This window comes from Phasianus colchicus, chromosome 12 (assembly GCF_987193195.1).
Source record: "Phasianus colchicus chromosome 12, bPhaCol1.hap1.1, whole genome shotgun sequence".
In the NCBI taxonomy this organism is placed as follows: domain Eukaryota; kingdom Metazoa; phylum Chordata; class Aves; order Galliformes; family Phasianidae; genus Phasianus; species Phasianus colchicus.
In genome coordinates, this window is record NC_143447.1 from 6,061,293 (window position 1) to 6,080,782 (window position 19,490).

Consider the following 19,490-nt stretch of genomic DNA (forward strand, 5'->3'; position numbering starts at 1 on the left):
AGACAACCCTGGGTTACAGTAAAAACCTCCATTTGCAGGCCTCACGCAGAGATGTTTCCCAGCCTCCAAGCGTCAAAATCCTCTGCTTTAGTCTATGTTTTAATGCTGTGCCCCCAAACCTTGCCTTTCATGTCTGTTTCCTCTCATGACAGGCAGGGGCAGATGTGGGCTCTCAGTGCTTGCCCAGAGGGCAGGCTGTGCCCATAGGAGGCTTTGCAAGCAAATTCCCCTTCACTCATCTGGAAGCACACGCTGGTGGGTGAGGGAGGAAACCGGGAAGATTTTGTAACCTACAGCTACTTTTTGTCTGGTCAGAAATAACAGCATGGAAGTGGGTAACAGTATCACTGCTATTTCTGCCCCGTATCTGTTGCGTTGCAGTGTACAGGGCCGTCACCTTGAACGCAAAAGTTGGCCCTTCTCTAACCCATGGCAACCAGCTCCCGACATCTGCTATGTGCACAGCTTTCTGCTACAGAACACGAGAGCTGTGAGAGAGCACAGAACCTGTTCATTTCCAAATTCCCGATTTACTCACTGAGAAACAATTCAGGAATTATTTCGGCCGCTTCACCTGTTACAAGAGCTGGCACACACACAGGCGAGCACCCCCACCCACCTCTTATTTTTTTACCAGTCGGCGACGGAACCAACTAACGGCAGGCGCCGGGCTGTGCCGCGGGAGCTCCCCGTGGCGGGGTGACAGCGGTGCGCTGAGGGGTCGAGGGAGCGGTCCTCCAGCGGGAGCAGGCGGGACGTTCGTGGATGTTAACGGTTTAATGAGCGCGGGGCTGTGCAGCCTGTGAGAACACCAAATGAGTGCTGCTGGCACGCTCTACTGCTTCGAAGATGCCAATTATTTTGTGACGGCTGCGATTCCGCAAAGAAAACGAGCTGACGTACTTGGCTGTAACCTATAACTCGGCGATCGTTAATGTCTCTTTCCAAACCACGCCATTCTACGACGATTAAAAAGGTAGTTTTCTAAGAACCGCCGTCAGCTCCCACCAGCGGGGCCCTCGGGGACCGCCCCGGTCAGCGGACAGCGAGCCGAGCCCGACGGTTCGGTTCGGGCCGCGCGCCGCCCCGCTCCGAGCCCGAGCCCGGCAGCCCCGCCGCGGGGTAGCGGCCCCTCCCGCCCTCGGCCGCTTGGCCCCTGCGCGCCGCCGTAGGAAAGCCGCTCCCCGCCCCCTCCGCCCAAGATGGCCGCCCCGGCACAGCCCGCCTCTGCTCGCCGCCCGCCGAGGCCGCCGCCGCCGGCACCTCCCGCCCGCCGCCGGCCGTAGGGAGCCGCCGGGCCCTGCGCGGGGAGGCGGCGCCGCGGGGAGGCGGAGGAGCCGCGCGGGGCTCCATGAGGGCCGGGGGCAGCCCCAGGCCGGGCCTGCCCAGGCCGCTGACTCCTCCCTTGGGGAAGGGGGGCGCGCGGGGGCCGCCTACGCCGCCGCCCTCCGAGGCCGCCGCCGCGTGACGGAACGCGCCGCCCCGGGTGGCTGCGGGGCGCCGGGCCTCCGCCGGCGGCTGTCGGCACCCAGCCCCCGCGGGACGGGGCCTCCTCGGCTCGGCGCGGCTCAGCACGGCGCGGCGCGGCCCTACCCGCCGGCCCCTCCCCGCCCGCCAGCCCTCCGGGATCCCCGGCGGCAGCGACGATGTTTTCTCTCAAGCCTCCCAAACCCACCTTCAAGTCGTACCTTCTGCCGCTGCCTCAGGTAACAGCCTCTCATCCCCGTCCCGCTCCGCCCTGCTCTGGCCCGGGGCCGCCGCCGGCTCTGCCCTCCGTCCCGGCCCTGGGGCGCTGCCCCGAGCTGCCCGCCCCCAGCCTGGCCCTGGGGAGCGGCACCTGCGGGCCCCGAGCGGCCCCGGGGTCCCGGTGCGTGGAGGAACGGAAGCGCACGGCGGTGCGTGGAGATGAGTCCCAGTTTGGCCCCGAGCGCGGCCTCGTGTCCGTTAAACCCACCGTGCGAGGCTCTCGGCTTAGAGCAGCGCTCCAGGCTCCTGGGACTTTGGCCTCCTTTGTGCTGGGCGGCAGCGGCCTCACCTGCGGAAACCTGAGAGCGGTTCCTTTCACTGTGGCCGTCGTTTCACTTGTAACATTTGGCTGGTGGCACGAATAAGAAAGTCACAGTAAAGCTGCCGGGATTTCCTGTGTGCGCTGAGAGAGCGCTTTGGCACTTGACAGTCATTTATTTATCTGTACCTGCAGAGCGCCGGGCAGCCCGGCTATAGCAGCACGATGGGCAGGTGGATTTGGTTTTGCTTTTTCAGAGAAACTTGGTAAAAGTGAAGTACCAGGGTTGTGTAGTTCTGGGACTGTTGGTCCTGGAAGGTGCTGGTAATGCTTTCAGTATAAGAAAGGTGAGTGAGCACTGAGGTTACTGTGCTGAGGGTTCCCATCTTCTTACAGAAGGGTTTTTATTGTTGAAGTTTGGAATTAAAATGCAGGTAGATATGTTCTAGGCTTGGTCTCCTAAGCTGGGAGAGTCATGCACATCAAAAGCCAGCAGAGAGTTTTGTGCAAACCTTAATGCCTGTGTTTGTATGGAGCTTGTTGTAGGACTCAAGCTTTTGTAGTTATTATTTATCTTCTGGCTTACTGTGTCCTGAGTTATGTGATTAGTAGAAAGTTAGCACTTAAAGTATTATAACATCCTTTTAGTATGGAGCTGAATGTCTGCAGCCTGTTGATAGCATTATGGAAAGCTGTTATTATGCTTAGAGCCTCTCTTTTAAAAATAAGCTCTGACTTAAAAGAACAACTTTCTCCTTTGCCCAGATAAACTTGTATCTTGTTGCAAAATTGTGATTTTTATATTAAAGTAAATTCCCTTTTCTCTTTCCTTCCCCCAGACTGAAGACCATGTAACTTCAGAACCCAGGATTAAAAAACTGGAACCAGTACTTTTGCCAGGTAGGCATAAACCAGGAATTTGACAGATATCTCAACAGAGATATATTGATGACTTCTGTTTGTTTTAATAGGATTGGTAACGTGTAGATTGTTTTCCCTATTTTAATTGTAGCATGCACCTCAAGGGAATAAAACTTCTTAGTAGGGACATCTGCTGTCATTGTAGTCTGTAGGGAGCTGTCTAACCTGTTTACCTAAAGCTGAAACATTTAACAAACACATGGAATTTTGCTTGGGTGTAGAATAATGTCTTTGTTTTACTGCAAGTATAACATATGGAACTGTTGCAAATTTTGTAAGTTTTGTGACTCTTTCCAGAAGAGTCTTCCAGTAATTAGGTTTTTTTAGGTAGTCAGACTTCCACAGGCATGCTGAACCCACTGCTAAAGCATGTTTTGTGGTCTTCCTTTGTTTTAAAGGAAAGTATATTGAGAACTTTCTCTGAGTAGGCATGATTGACTTGTAGAAGACTTCTGATGTTATCTTTATTCACTTACTCTTAATACCCAACTGTTACATGATTTTGGATTTGGTGAATTAATATGTGAATCACAAAAGCAATGTTTTAGTACTGTTCGTAGTTGCAAAAATCTAAGGGGTTTGCTCTTCCACATTTTAAATGAGAAATAATGTTTGGTAAATGACGTTCTGATCGATGAGGATTTCCTAAAGCCTTTTCCAGATACCAAAAAGAACAGTTACCTGTTCTCATGATTACTTTAATCACAGCAATACACTTGGCCAACTCAAAATCTTGTTGTTTTTAAGTGTAATGTTTAAGTTCAAAACAGGACTGCATGAAGTGTTAGGTTTTTTTCCTTAGTGTTTAGAGTATATGTTACCAAATGTGAATTTACACACACACTGATGGAGAAGCTATTGCCATCAAGTTGTCTAAGCTGATAAAGGTGGTAACTTTCAAGATAGTCAATAGAATAAAAAAGTTGCTCTTGAAAATTATTTCCCTTACTGCTTTGTTTTGAACTGTTGTTCATGAAGCTGTACTAATTGCTGGTGGTATGGTCTGGTGAGGCCCCGAAGAGGCTAAACCTGGTAGAAGACATTCAAGTGACAGAGTAAATATCAGCTCACTGAAACTCTTTAATGAAGAAAAATAATAGAAGTGCCCTAAGATACGTTGCTAAGACTGCTCGGTATTTGACATAGTTACGTTTCTATGCTTGCTAAACTTCTGCTTAATACTTGGCATCTTACTGGTTAGTTGTTATTCATCCAAGGCCTTTGACTCACGAGGAAGTGACTGCATGTTATTCTCTGAGACATTACACAGTAAATGCAAGGCAGTAAGAAATTGCTGTTCTCAAAATGCTCAGAATGTAACACCTCTTGCCTTTGCTGTGGGTGCTTGTGTGAGCAACTATAGAAAACAACTTGCACGCAGTAACTTTTTTGCTGTGTGGCTAATTCTTCCCTTGTGAAACTCTGAAGTACACTTCAGCTGATGCTGAGGGGGTTTGTTTTTCTCAGCAGGCTTATGTTTGTCCCACGTTTGCATCATTTCTCATTTCCCTCATCTGTGAAATCAGCATTTGATTGCTTTTGGGACACTTGCAGTAAGTTGCCTTTGGTAGTATAGAAAGTGATTGGAAGAGTGGGACTCAGGCCATGGAATTAAAAGTTCTATCTCTATATCATTCTGAGATGCTATTTTGAATTATTCCATAATAAAATTCACGGCTCCATACAGCTACAGTTCTGGCTAAATCTTTTTGTCTGTACAAGGGTGTGGTGAAGCTTAGAAGTGACTTATTTAAAATGAGTTAAATGAAACTCTTCCTGTTTAAAGTTAAGCAGAAGCCTGAGTGCATTTTCTTGTTTTTGTCATCAAATGGTGCAGAAGAAAAGTGTATAAACAAGTACGCATTGTACTGTTGGGTAGACTGGCTTTTGGATTTGTTTCTGGCCAAATTCCAACGCATTTAATTACATTAAAGCTGACTCGTACTCCCCTGCAAATACAATTTGAGTATGGGATTCCTAATATCTTGTCTGTAACAGCTGAGTGAAATTGCTTTTGCTGTTAAAAACAGTCAAACCTGAGCGGCTGAATGTTGGTTATGCTCCTTTAATTGGCTGGCTTTTTAAGGAGTTACTCTGAAAATAAATATCAGCACAAGCTCTTAATTAATCGCTGTAGCAATCCTCAAAAACTGCATGTAGCTGCATTAAATATCAGATTCCTAAAATATAATGATTTTGATATAGTAGTTTACTAAAATTCAAAAGAATGACTATGGCTAACTAAATAGCCTACTATCTAACTTGTATTTTTATGCAGTGGAGGTTAGGAAAGGGAGTTCCAGACATGGAAATAATATGAGTCAAGTTATAAAATGAAGAGGCCTTTATTTCTAAAAAGAAAACCAATAACAAAAATAAATTTTGGAATTTATATTGGCATCAACTTTGAACCTGTATAACTTGTTTTTAATTTTCCCTTTGGTTCATGGAGGAATAGATAGATGTCTTTACTGTTGGAACAAAAGCCTATATTCTCGTGGAGCATCCTGCCCTGAGAAAGGTGTGGCTTTCAGAAAAGCAGCATGACTATTTTTTTCAAACAAGTAAAAACATTGGTAGTTAGTGGCAACACTGATACAGCAGTAGTAAAAAGCAAGGGATTTTATAGAATTTGGTACGACTTCAGTCCGCAACACTTCATAACATTGTAGGATGGAGTTAAGGAAATGTATTCCTTTTTCTTTCTGTAATTCCATTCTTCCAGTCTTGTTCTCTAATCAAAACTTTTTTTGCTTGAAGATTTGGCCTGTGCAACAGTTTCACTTATTTTTCTGTTTTGTTTGCATAGCTTGGTTTCTTAGCTGTCCAAGAGGGAAAATAGAGGAGTGGCAAGTAGCCTGCTACAAGCTCATAAAAGTGACTTGCCTAGGTAGTAAGTAATTATTGAGTGCTCTGGGGAGAGTTCAGAGTGTGATACAGCTATCGTTACTGATACTTAGCTGAAGCTTGAGGGTGTGTTTTGTTCTGGTAATAAATTGTAGCGTATTTTCCACATCAGTGTCTGCATTTTTGAGACATCCACCAAAGCATTCAAAGAAAATTGTGCAACTTTGCTGAAATATATTGCAGTGTATATTTTTGTGACTTTAATGAAAAACTGTATGGAGAAGTGCAGTGCTGAAGGACTGGTCCAGAATCCCTGTGCTGTGGGCATGATCAGGCATAAGGGTCCTCACAAGCTGCTCTGCAGGACATCACACAACTTCTGGAACATCCGATTAAGAGTGAGAAAAGGATTGTCTCTCCTGAATCTTAATACCCACTTGTAGTAATTATTTTAAAGTAGTGCTCTGTGTGCAAATCTGTTAATAGATTAAGGTAATATTTGGTATCTGTAAGGCTTTAGAAACCAGCTAGAAATAGTTGTCATTGTTTTTAAAAGTTTATACAGTAACATTACAGAAGTGAACTGACTTAGAATATCATACTGATCGTTAGACCTGCTCACATTAAGGTATTACTGGCATTGAATTGCTTTGCAGAACAGTTACTCACAGTCTCTTGTGCCATGTTTCATGGTTAGATGCAGAAGTCAGTGTCAGTTTGCTTCTTCTGCCTTCCCTGCTTACTTTAGAGATAGGGATGTGGTACAGGGTCAAATCAGTGGCCTTGCACAAGTCCAGGTAGATGACATTAGTTGCCTTTCCTAAGTCCATCAGGGCTACATCTCCATCACAGAAGGCCACTAGATCGGTCAGGCACGATTTGCCCTTGGTGAAGCCATGCTAGATGTCTTGGATCACCTCCTGGTCTCACACATGATTTCTTCTGAACGATTTCCTGTTGTGCTGTGCTCTGGTTGAGGTGTAATTGCTTGTTGTGTTCAAGATTTTCACCAATATATATGCATTTTTTTATTTAGTAATACCAATCTGATTGGCTTCACCTTCTCTTTTGTTTTGGTTTCCTTTTTATTGGTTCTGTATATGTATGCCCTTTGATCGGTAGCTAAATATAGAGGTTTAATTGTGGGATCTTTTAAGACTGTCGTGGAAAGCTTTAATCTTTTAGAAGTGTATGATTTTCCTTTGATTTAGCTCCCAACTCTTTTTCTACTTTTTCTCTGCTTTGCGAATCCTTAGAATGTTGAATCGTGATCCAGAACAACTGCAACACATCTTGTGATAGGAGGGGGAATGTACATTCTGGTGAGACACCACGGCATGTAGTACACCAGGTACATTCATTCCTTCCTGGCTGCTTTGAGCTGCTGTGCCTTCCTTGGCGTTTTCATTTGGTATATGGCATCCCAGAGCTGTAGGAGAGCAGTGATGGTGTTGTGATGTGAGTACATGCTGCCAGCACTGTGACAGCAAGGCAAGAAATAGAGTCCGAGTCACTGAGCTTAGTGTCTACCCCAGAGATTTGTCACATCAGCTTTTACTGTGTATTAGAAGTAATCTCTTTGTTTTAACACCTCCGAGAGGAAACTGGGATTGTTTAAGTCATAGAGTGCAAGTCATAATGCTGTTACTGTCAGTGCCTTTTCCCATGTATATTTGTGGACAAATTTGTTGATGTTCAGACATGTACTGCTTGATCTGTTAGATCTATTCATTTGTGGATGGTGAATAGTGAAGGCCAGTTGGTGCTGAGAGCTTAATGGAACTTGTATCAACTCCAGCACTGATCATTTCCAAAGCATACTCAGCTGCTGATGGTCATTTCCAGCACTTGTTTTCTAACCAAGGCTCTCTTGCTCGTGCAGCTGATGAAGACGTGGCAGAGTTGGGGGCTTTTTCCTGATGTGAGTCTTTAATTTAAGTAAGTTATTTAAGTAATTAAATTCTAGATTTGAAAACAGAACCGGCAGCTTTCAGAAAACTTGTCTTTCACATTGCAAGAAGTTTAAAAACAAACCAAGCATTTTACTTATATTTAGAGTGATTGAGGTATCACTTACAGTAAGTGTATTTTAAATGCACTCTACAGTTACTCTACAGCTCTGATGTTTGTTTGCTCGACTCAGTAAACCCATGCTTTGGGTTCAGTTAACTGCTGTTTTGGTTTTGTTTAGGCTTTTTTTATTTCTTAAGGCATGGCATCATACAAATACAAGCAGTCTGTAAGTGGAATCTAAATTCCAGATACAGTCTTATGAGTGGATTGTACTGGGGGGAGTCAGTTTGTTTTGCTTTCTTTGTTCAGAATACATAGCATGTATTTATTAAGGTTTCTGAGTACTAATATGTTTTAAGTGTTTGTACATACATACAAAGATTATTTCATATTTGCAACAGCTTAGCTGTAGTGCAGTAAGGAAACTGCCCAGATGTGCTTTAAAATAGAATATTTTAATGTTTCTCCTTGCACATTTTACAGAGAAGTCCATTAGTGCCACATGTCATAGGGGCCAGAAAGGGAATAAAATGTTACTGAAGGTTTTGGGTTATCAGCTGACCAAACGGCTTCTTATTGGCCTTGCAGCAGTTATATTTATTTCCAGTAAAAGAAGTTTTCAGCAGACTAATTCTCAAGAAGTGGACATTTCTCTATTGACTTACTTATTCTTAAGCCAACCCCGAGTAATTTATGCTTGTCCCATAAGCATTTTACAGGTTCAGAACAGCCTTTCATATTGGTGACGTTGTGATGAAGTAACAGGATGAGAACTGCAATCATCTCAAATTGCTACGGGTTGTAGTATGTGTAAACAAAGTCAGGGTTTGGGGATCTGTAGTTTATGTAGCCAGACTAAAAATATGCAAAACACAAAACACTTTCCTTCCTCGCCAGCTTCCCTACTGTGTTATGGAACTGTGACCAACTCAGCGCAAAACCTTTTATTTTTTTTGTTGGTAGGATTGTTTTAGTTCAGCCTAAAAATCCATACTGCTGCCAAGAAGAGCAGTTCATTATTTAATTTGCACAATCACAGGTGTGTTCCTATTTACAACTTCGTGCTGACACTTGTTAGTGCTACTTTAGCACAAACCAGATCAGAGCTATTTCAGTTGAAATCAGGACTGACAAAAAAAAGAAGAAAAATGCATAGTTAGAATTTTCAGCTGGATCAGTCCTGTGCAGTCAGCAAGTCTCTCACAAATGGCAGTGCCAGCACAAGGGTTCAGCTGGGAATGAATGTGAACTGTGTTACAGGTTTATGCTGGATTAAAGCAATTCTGTAAGTGTGATTGGATTTTTGAGCTGCTGCAGTGGTTTGCTCTGGGCCTGGTCACTAATGGGAGCATTCCTAGTAATGGATGGATATTCTCTTCTGGTCGCTTGAACTCCTGCTGAGTGGCTGCTTTTCGTTCCCACATCCTGCACTGCCTGCCCAATGGGGTGTGTGTCCAGATCCCTCTTATGGTCAGTTTCATTTGTAAGGTTCACGACTACCAGCTGCTGTTATGCGGATGCCCTTTCTACTCCTGCAGTTTAGAAGAATAGAATCATGGAATCATGAAGGTTGGAAAAGACCTCCAAGACCATCCAGACCAACCTTCCACCTACCAGCAACAGTTCTCCACCAAACCGTGTCCCTCAGTACTACACTGAGACATTTCTTGAGCAGCTCCAGGGATGGAATAGTTCTTTTTTGAAGACTTCCACCAAACAATCTTTGTTTTTGTTACATTTTTTCCTTGCTATTTCTGAAATTTAAAGAAGCTTGCTGTGCTCTACTTTTTGTTAGCACACAAAAAACCTGTATAGTATTCATATATGATATTTTAATAACAATTTTTCTAAATCAGATTGGCAAAGCAAGCTCTTTTGGTGCTGTGTGTTTAAAACACACCACTCTCTGGTGAGCAGCGAGCATGGATTTTTGACAGACATGTGAGGTCCTCCTTTTTGAAATGAATGCAGATAGAAAACAATCAGGTTATGTTCTGCTCCCCAGTAGTCACAGTACTGAGCTGACCTTTTGGAACAAGGCTTGTGCTTTTATTTTTTACTTTGCATTCTGCAGGTGCACAGCGACGTAAGTGATGCAGATTGTTTCATAATTATGAAAATACTGGAAAACAGTAGAGAGGAAAGAAGTGGTTGATGTCTGTCGTGAAGCTTTTTTTCTTTACTGCCTTCATCCCTAAGTTTGCTGTAAGAGCTCGTGAAAATTAGAAAAAATGATTATTTCATGAGCTTGCAAATACTTTTTCTTAGGTTTGGAAGGGGTTGAGCACAGCGACAGACCATTCCTTGTAGGAATGGAGTAGGGGCATTTACATCCAAATGCTGAGAGCATGCTAATCAACCTATCCCACCTTTGTATTCCTACTACAAGAGAAAAGGCAGCTGAATGGAGGAAAATGCTGCAGATTTCAGTTGCTTATTAACAGAACTTTTCTTTTTGAAAACTTCTACTCAAACTTAACTATTTGCCAATCATTTTGGAACAGTTTTAGACTTGCATCTTTGTAAATACAAGTGAACTTATTAATGCTTCTCTTTAATGGTAAATGACAGCTTGAAATAACATTTTTACTACTGTGAACTTTTTAGACTCGGTCTTTCACACAAGCTGCTTTTCTGCTTCCTTAATTGGGTGTAATTGCTGTCGACCAATTACCAGCCAAGGAATACTGGACCAAACTTAGGCCCAGGGTGGGTGAGCAGAGGGTGCTGCTGCCCTGCAGCCACGATGTGCTGGTGATCACTGAGCTCTGCCAGTCTTGCCTCTGCTGTCTCCTATCCCCATGCGTGCTAGCTCCTGAGATTGCATTGGGTTGTAATGGGTTGTGCATCATGGTTGGTTAGATACAATGCGTGCCATGAATTCACATCTCAAATATGGAAAGGTCAAATTGGGCGTGCTTTTGGGAAGCTCAGCAGGATTTTTCTGAAGTTGATCAGTTTCTGAAGCTGTATTTTCCGGGAAAGGTGTTTGTTGGATAAATCTTTCAGTCTCTCTTGTTATTTTTGTGATTCATGTATCCAGAGTAGAAATACTTTTATTAATCATTATTAGGCTTTATACTTAAGGGTGGCAGCCTGTAATTTTCCTTCTGGTTTCCTGTCAGAGTTTAAACAAACTGCTCTTGTCTCCCGAGATCGTTCTTTGCCTGTTGGAGTCACATGGAGCACTGACTGCTGTTCCGTGTCTGGAACAGCTTGTGACTGTTTACTGGAAAAAAGCAACAGCTACATTGTAAAAATGTGCAGCGTAATATCTCTGAATAGCTCTGTTGTTGCATACCAAAATCACCTACTGAACTACAAATACAAGAAGGCCTCATTGTGCAAGGCCGACACGTTACTACTTACATTTAGCAACTTTCTTAAACGTGTGTTGTGTTTGGAAGGCCTGTCCTTGTTGTATTGCTCATTGCAGACATCTAATTGAGGGATGAGCGTTGGGTCCACATTAAATTACTAACCTGCTATTTAAAAAGTCTTACTGAGGCTTCTGAAAACTGCCTGTGCTTTGTGTTTGTGTGGCAAACTTTCTCATGTTTTGTTGTAATTATGTTTAAATCCTTCAGTGGAAATCGGTATGCAGACAATGTCTTATAACACTTGTGTTCCAAACGGACAGTTCTGCTCTAGGCACATAAACTCAAGTGCAAAACAGAAAATCCAAGTGAGGCCAAACAATCCAGAATGTATTTGTGTTGGAAGAAATGAGAATAAATGAAGCTGCACTAAAACAGGATTGATACGAGCATGTTGTAGTGTAGCTATGCAATTATGAGGAACAGAGGAAGGAGGTGAGAGGGACCAGCTTTGCTGAAGAAAATGATGTATTGGGCATATCGTAAACTGTAGTTGTTCCAAATTAAAGAGATTTGCAAAGGCATGAAGTACTAAAATAGCTTGGTAATAGTAATTTATGCTTTGAGCAAGAGTGTGTGCTAGTAAGAAAATGTTTTACGTGGTAACAGATAGGAGAAAATATTACATGGAAAATACCTATACCTATCTTGGACGTTCTCTTTTTGTGGTTTTTTTTTTTTTTTGCTCTCCATATCTTTTAGTTAGAGATGCAATAGTATACCAGTGTATTTGAGAGAGGGGGAAGAAGGGTAAATATTTAGGTTTGGAAGAACTGACTTGAGCAGGGAAGAAGCCTGGCAGGCAGAGAACTCAGCACTGAGTAGTTGTAGATTAACACCAACAGTGAGAAGGAATTGCTTAAATACACAGTTTGTGCTTTTGCAGTTACTTAAGCAAATAGCTTGTTAGGAAAAAACCCGGGATGTTAAGAGGCTTCAGGCCAGGCTCTGCTAGAAGTACTGTAATATTTTAATTTCAGTGCTTAGAAATAGGCTGCTTCATTTTTATGTACCTCATTTTAAGAGGTACATATTGTTTTCAATTGCTACTGACGATCTCCTGAAATTTGGAGGCATATTTAACCACATTTGAGAAAATATTTTGAAGGTCCAGCACGTCAGCCTGTCCTTAGAGCATCTTCCCAACTCTTCCTACTTCTGGCTACTTCTCTCATAAAGAAGATTGTGCCCCAGTATAATAACCGTAGGCCTGTGAGACTTGTCCCCTTCCATCTTCTAACTGGAAGGATGTGACAGCCCTCCAGAATACTACTTGTAATTCTGCCAGCTCAGGACCAGTCAGTGCAAGAGACTTTTGTGTGACAGCTGAGCTGCTGCTCTCAGTGACCTTCAGCCTGATGCCTAATCATGAGCGAGTTACAGCCATGTGGCTAAATGGCTGTATGGGAACTGTTGAGTCCCAGCCTGAACCAGCGATTGTTCACCTGAGGCAAGGACTGGGTCAGCTGTGGGAGAACAGGTGAAGGCAATTCAGCTGTGTTACTGGCAGTGTGGAACTCCTAGACCCCATTTAAGGGCTGAGTGCCAGTGGGGAAGGATCTCTTTCTGGAGATCCCTCCTTTGTGGAGCTTTTCATCACGAGCGTAAATCTTTGGATGCAGGTGAGCATTCCTTCTCTGTTTGTTCCTTTGCCTTCTCACTGCAGTACTCTTTCCAGCTGTTCATTTGTGGACTGTGCAATGGCTTAGGAGGAGAGGTGTGCACAGAGACTGGAATTCAAGACTGGAGAAGGGTGCAGAGGTTCCAAGGTCAGGTGCTGAAGTGCTGGAAATACTGAGGAGAGATGTTTGAATTTATGGTTACTTGGGTGCCTTAAGCCCTTCTCTATCAGTAGAGGGATGGCAGGCTTAGTCAGAGCTGTATCTATATTCGTGGGGCACACAGGTAACTGTTTACTGCCATCAGTACAGCTGTCCAAAGAACTGACTGTTTCCTTGCAAAGCAGCAGGCGTTCTGAGATGGCACCTTAGATAACTGGGTCCAGATATGCCCAGCAAGTTAGTCTTCAGTGATCTTTAGTCCTTACTCTTTGTTTAACACAAAGAACCAAACAAAAAAAGACCTGTACAGCTAATGTAAAATTACCCTTTCCTTGAACATGTTTCCATTACTACACTGCTTGGAGTAGACAGCAGTAGAAGGAAGTGGTTGATGACAGAAGTGATAGCCCTATATAGAAGTGAAATAAACCACCAAGTTTTCTTTCTGAAGAATGAAGTTACCATTTCAGAAACCTCTGGTGTAGAACTAAAAAGTAGCACTGTGTGCAGGGAGTTACTTTTTTCAGTAAAAAAAAAAATCATTCTCATTTACATTTGCCTGTAGACTTCTTTATTTCATAGGTTGTCCTGGGTAAGTTGAAGGTTTTTTAATAGACGCTTGTATCTTCTGTTTTGCAAAATGAGGTGGTTAGTCTCCTTCATTAGGTGGTCACAGCAGAAACTTTGAAATGACAAACAGTGCTTAATGTTTTTGTTTCCCAGTTTTTCTTTTATGGAAGCATTTGAACATGTGTTTATAAATGCAAAGCTACACGCAGACTAATTTTCTGAATTTACAAAGCTCATAATAGTCTCATACTTAACTGTAACCAACTAGTTTCAGGTTTTAAATTGAATACTAGCTGAATTATGTGAATGTGAGCCTTTCGTTTGAACAGCGCTGTCCTTTAAACAGTGACTTATTAATAATGGAGAATTGCAGGTTTTAGACTCTGGATAGAAGGAAAGGCTTGTTCTTTGCTTTTAGCTACTAAGCAGTATTACCTGGTTTGGAAAGGTAGGTTTTTTGTCTATGTTTTTTTGTGTGTGTATGTTTTCATTCCCAAGAATGGCATTAACTGAACTCGAGGTTTCCCCAGCAGCTGTGTCTATCTTGAAATGGATTAAAGAGGGGTTTCTTGGTACCACAAACTTAGAATCAAGATTTATGTAGGCTACATTTTTCCCTCCCCTTTTTCTGTTCTAGGTGAAATTGTGGTAAATGAAGTCAATTTTGTGAGAAAATGCATCGCAACAGATACAAGTCAGTACGACCTGTGGGGCAAACTGGTTTGCACTAACTTCAAGATTTCCTTTATTACGGATGACCCAATGCCACTACAGGTTTGTTACTACTCATGTCGCTCCATCATGACAAAAAATGTAATAAGATTTTATTAGGGAAAAAAAAAAACCAATCTCATAGCTGATATAGTCATGATCCCTTCTAACATAAAGCAAACTGAACAGTCCTGTTCTGCATTGCTATTCCATTCCTGAATCAAGAATATAAGAACAGAGCAAGTTTGGGGTGGAACTACAGCCTGCTCTGTTTACTTCTGTTTATTCAGGCTTCATGGAGAAGTGGTTTTATAAAAGGTGAAGCAGGAATTATATAAAGATGTGTTCCTCCTTGAGGAGGAGAACTGAAAATATTTGCTTTCTTACACGAGTGTCAGATCAGCAAAACCTTTAATGTGTTCAACTTTTATTGGGATTAGTGAAAGGAGGACAAAGTAACTGTGAAATAAGCTTTCATCTTAGCTGAGGCAATAGCAAAAAGAAGGAAACCAAGCCTTTGTCAGAGCAGGAGTGTGAAATTCAAAATCTTAATCGGTTTTCTTTGAACAGCACAGCATACAGTGGTGGTTGGAAATCCAAATTGTGAGCTGTGCGTTATTTTCAGTGGAGTTGTCTTGTATTCCTTTTGTGGTTTTCAAAGAAATACTGCATTAACTATGCAGGTATAAAGCTCCAAAAGTACACAGACACTTTTTTAAGAGCGGTTTGACAAAAGCTACTTCAAAAAGTTAAATCTTCTTCATGACCAAAACATTTTTTTGGTTGTGAAGCAGTTGTCAAATCTTATTGGCATTTGACTGATTGTGCCTTTGTTCTAAGGAGCAAAAGTAGATGATGTTACTTGTTTGTTACTTGTTCCTCTAAAAACAAGGTGTCAATTTAATGGCTACTGCTTTAAGTGGATGTTGAAGTTGAGTAAGTGCACTTAAGGGTGTTACTGTTCAATTGTATTTTCCTGCTCTGGTTATTCACTGAGTAGGGCTGAGATTTTTACTGCTTCTGTTCTATGTGAAAGGAGTAAGTGGCCACATGCAGTGTACTGTAACTAAGGTGAACTCAGAACACTCAGAATCGTCTGCACTGGGGAATTTGTACTGGCATCGAGGAGGAATTCTTAATATTTAAACTCTTTTAGTTCTATTTGTTATAGGAAAATAAAGCTTTGTGTTTGTCCTCATGAAAGCTGAGTTCATATTTTTTTCTTTCTTATGATTTACAATAATAGTTAGAGTAATAGTTAACTGCAGTAGTTGTTTATTTTTTTAAATATATATTATGAACTTATGCTTCAGATTATGCTGAATTTTTGCCAGCAAATTTTGAGGCTAAAAATACAAATCATGAGGCTTTTTGCAATCCACTAGCTCTTGCAAACTTTGACATGCATTCACCAACACAAGAAAGCTAGTTTCAGTATTTTCAATTGCTTGTAAATAGCCAAGGGTGGTACATGTGAGGAAAGTCTAGGCGTGCCTGATTTTTTTTTATTGTTGTTTCTTCAAAGTTGTGTATCTGGTTGAGAACTGCAGAGCTGCAATTGATGACTATGAGTTCATGTGTTTCAGAAATTCCATTACAAAAACCTTCTTCTTGGTGAACATGATGTTCCTCTGACATGCATTGAGCAGATTGTCACAGGTATGTCAAAAAGAGTTAAATTTAAAGCCTGTCATCATACTTAGTTCATAGCTGCTAAGTGCTGGTTAGGTTATGCACAATTGTTGTCACTTAAATACCCAACTCAAGGCCCACCAATATTAGTACTAAATATTAGCACAATAACAGATCAGTGCTTGTTCTGTGATACACACCTGTTACAGCAGTACAAATTTTGATGAGTTCTTTGTTTTCAAGCATGTGAATTTCTTCTGTGTAAATACGATGGACTGCAAAAAGCAGATCAGTTACACAATTCACCCATAGCTGGGCTATCCCAAAATGTCAGTATTTGAATTTTCAGTCTTGTCTAACTTTTACCCAGGTTAGTAGCCAGCAGTCCTCAAAATCTACAGATGGTAATGTCATCTTAATCTGAAGAAAAAACTATGCTCATTTTGAAGAAGCAGTTTTTGATCACGTGGATCCTATAGGCTAAGCTGAAAAGAACATTTTTTATCTTCTAACTGAAGAATTTCACAAGTAATAAATTGTTGTATTGCTGTTACAGCCAGGACTGCTAAATAGTTGGTTTTGACTGTGTGCAGTTTAAATAATTGCTTGTAGATAAGCTTCTGGTGCCTGAGGTCATTCAGTAATCCATTTCCACTCTAGAAGGAGTTTTTAATTGCAAAGAAAAGATGACTTTATGCCTGGGGAGGAACATTGTGAAGAAATGCTGTTTTTAAATGAAGAGATGCTGCTGGCCTTCCATGTGGTCTTGGAATGGCCCACACTTATTGCCCTTTTTCAACAGGCAGCAGTGGCAAAACTGAACAAATGTGTTAATGACAGTGTTCTATGGAATGATGCTGATATGTTACAGTAGTGCTGCAGCCTTATTGTTTAGCATCTCTTGCAAATATTCATGTAATACATTCTTCTAAATATGGGGAAAGAGCCAATCATCTTTGAATGATTGTTCTAATAATTATGTCCTCTCTTCTATGGCAAGTTTTGTTCCCAGATGGAAGGAGATTACTGATAGCTTTTATTTTGAAACTTGAGGGCTGACAGATTGTAGACTACTCTTTTCTTCATGTTTCCCCAGGGTAAACTTTCAAATAGCCTAACATTGGTAGTTTCATTAGAAGAATGATAGAAACTGTCTTGTACCTCTTTGTTTGGCTTTTCTGTGAAAATTTGAAGTTCTTTAGAGGAGGACAGTAGTATTTCTTGCTGCATATTTAAAGGAATGAGTCTTTGTTCTTCTACTGTGCAGATTTACCCTACATTCACTGAAGTATAAGCTTTTCTTAACAAGAATTGAGAGGGCTTTCACTGAAGTTGCAGAAGAGGTTGCTTGAATAGCTGAGGGTATATTGTTTGATTGAGTTAAATCTAAATATGTGTATGTGTATATACACACAGTGGCCAGGTAGGAGTTGTTCTTCTCAGTTATATCCCTTGGCTTTTGAGTTTCTAGTTGAGATTTTCATGTAGAGGTAGGAAGTGCAAGATGTAGCTGAACACAAACAGAGCATGAGAAATGCTAGAGACTTTTTTTTGTAAAGAGCTGCTGGTCCACCTGATATGCTCTAAGTAACTGTAGTATAAGAATAAGCTATTGATAGCACTGTTTAGCATTATTAGTAGTTGTTAGCTCCTTGTGTAGCCATAAACTGTCCATGCTTTTCTTAGGGTAATAAAGAGCATGATGCATAGATCCATCCTGCTTTTTGTTTCCTGGAATTAGTGAAGCTTAATCCAGAAGACACCTGCAACAGCCAGCTGTGGCAATTAATCACTCAGCAGCTGTGTGCTGCTGTTTTCCCAGTTAACACAAATAAAATATCTTTGGCTTTAGTGATGCTTAATTTAAAAAAGCCTTAGTTCCTCCATTTGAAGGTGAGTTGCACAATCCAAGAGACAACCTGTCTGTGCATGTCTACACAACCTGCCAAATTACTCTACTTACATTATTTAGTTTTATGTCACAAATAAGCAGTTAATCTATGTTTTAACTCAGACACTTCTTTTTATACATCCAAATGGAAGGAGGGGGAAAAAAGCATCTCTGCTAATTAGTGTACATCAGAAGGTCCTTGCAGCATATGTGATTAACTGCCAGGGAACAAAAATTACTCTTTGAAGTACTGCATATTAATTCCATGTTTGTGAAGTTGTTGATGCATGAAAATAATATGGATGTGTGGGAAACAGTAATTCAGCCACTTATTTGAAAGAACATTCCTCAACAAGAGGATATATACAAGCTTTACCTAAACTGAATATTTGAAATACAGTTCTGGTAGCAATGCTATTGTATCTGTTTGAGCCAGTCTTCTCTTGTATGCTTAAAAAACACAGTGCAATAACTTTGTCTTTTCTTTACAGTGAATGATACCAAGAGGAAACAGAAAGTCCTTGGTCCCAACCAGAAACTTAAATTTAATCCAACTGAATTAATCATTTATTGCAAAGATTTTCGTATTGTCAGATTTCGTTTTGATGAAGCAGGTCCTGAAAGTGCAAAAAAGGTAATATATCATTTTATGAAGTCTTGCTGTGTAGATACAACTAGCATGCATGTGTTACATGTAATATTTTGTTTTGCGTTTTAATAGAAGTGCACAGAGGGAGAATTTGAAAATGAGCCTAATTATAGTGCAGGAAAGTATCTGGATTTTAGTGTAAAAATGATTAGATAAGAAATGTAATGTGATGTGTCTGCTGTTTCTTTTCATATAAGATATATCTGCATTTCTTATCTGATATTGTACTTCTTAAAATCACTAGGTGAAGGAACAAGTCTTTCCTTTATGTTGCAACTGTGCAGCAGATGTTTACATTTCAGTATGGGTTTGATACTGAATGGGTTTTAGGTTTTCCAAAAGTAAAAACTTTAGTTTACTCGTGTGGAGTGTACTATTGTAACAGTCAGGAAGATGATGGTGGTGAAATGGTGATACAGGAGCTGTAATGACAAAGGGACAAGCGTGATGGAATGGTGTTACAAAGAAAAGTGCTCACCCATGTCTGTGGATGTCAACTCGCAGCGAAAACTCCATGAGGGAGGGATCTCCAACCAGAGATTATTCCCCCCATAGCAATCAGCCCTTAAATGAGGTCTAAGAGACCAGGCTCCCCCCTTCCAGTCACACAGCTGAATTGCCTTCACCTGTGTTCCCAGGGCTGACCAGATCTTTTCCCCAGGTGCTCAATCAGTGGGTCAGGCCAGGACTCAACAGCTACCATACAATGTTATGTTATATGTAATTCTTGCAATTTTAACACAGCAAGTTCTGTGAGCTCTTGAAAAAGTGTGTTCTTTGTTAGTGTTGTCCTGGGTAAGAGCTGCATGCCTTCTGATGTGGAATTACCTTTCTGTACGCTACTAGAAATTTTATTTCTTCCCCAATTTTAACACTTGTCTCAGTAACATCCTACAGCATTGTTTAACCTATTAAGGCTCAGATAAGTCTCTCCTACTCAGAGGTGAGCAGTCTACATAATGCTGGCTCACCAGCTTTCTTGCTGTGGAATGCTGGGGTAGCTGTTGGAGTTACAGCTCTTTTTGCTCTATGGCACTGCTTTGTGGCCAGGCATAGCATACCAGTCTTTTTGTAAGGAATGACCCAATTTGCT

General features: G+C 41.6%; 1 protein-coding gene and 1 long non-coding RNA gene across 5 annotated transcripts in view; one reads left to right on the forward strand and one right to left on the reverse strand.

Moving 5' to 3' along the window:
• Nucleotides 1-2,007, reverse strand: part of LOC149916248 (uncharacterized) — a 40,800-nt gene extending 38,793 nt beyond the window's left edge. Inside the window, exons 1-2 of one of the 2 annotated variants that reach the window (XR_016470322.1) lie at nt 1,689-2,007; nt 620-800 (exon numbers count right to left, since the gene is read on the reverse strand). This is a non-coding gene — a long non-coding RNA (uncharacterized LOC149916248). Of the gene's footprint in view, nt 1-619; nt 801-1,675 lie in introns of both variants that reach the window. The other variant, XR_016470323.1, reaches the window with a different exon arrangement.
• The window catches only part of MTMR10 (myotubularin related protein 10), a 38,305-nt gene continuing 19,609 nt past the window's right edge, over nt 795-19,490 (forward strand). For 2 of the 3 annotated variants that reach the window (XM_090148755.1, XM_031616443.2), the window contains exons 1-5: nt 1,498-1,706; nt 2,845-2,905; nt 14,152-14,288; nt 15,812-15,884; nt 18,240-18,382. In XM_090148755.1, coding sequence (XP_090004881.1) covers nt 1,647-1,706; nt 2,845-2,905; nt 14,152-14,288; nt 15,812-15,884; nt 18,240-18,382 — 474 coding nt within the window. In that variant the 5' untranslated portion in view covers nt 1,498-1,646. Of the gene's footprint in view, nt 977-1,497; nt 1,707-2,844; nt 2,906-14,151; nt 14,289-15,811; nt 15,885-18,239; nt 18,383-19,490 lie in introns of those variants that run through there. The other variant, XM_090148754.1, reaches the window with a different exon arrangement.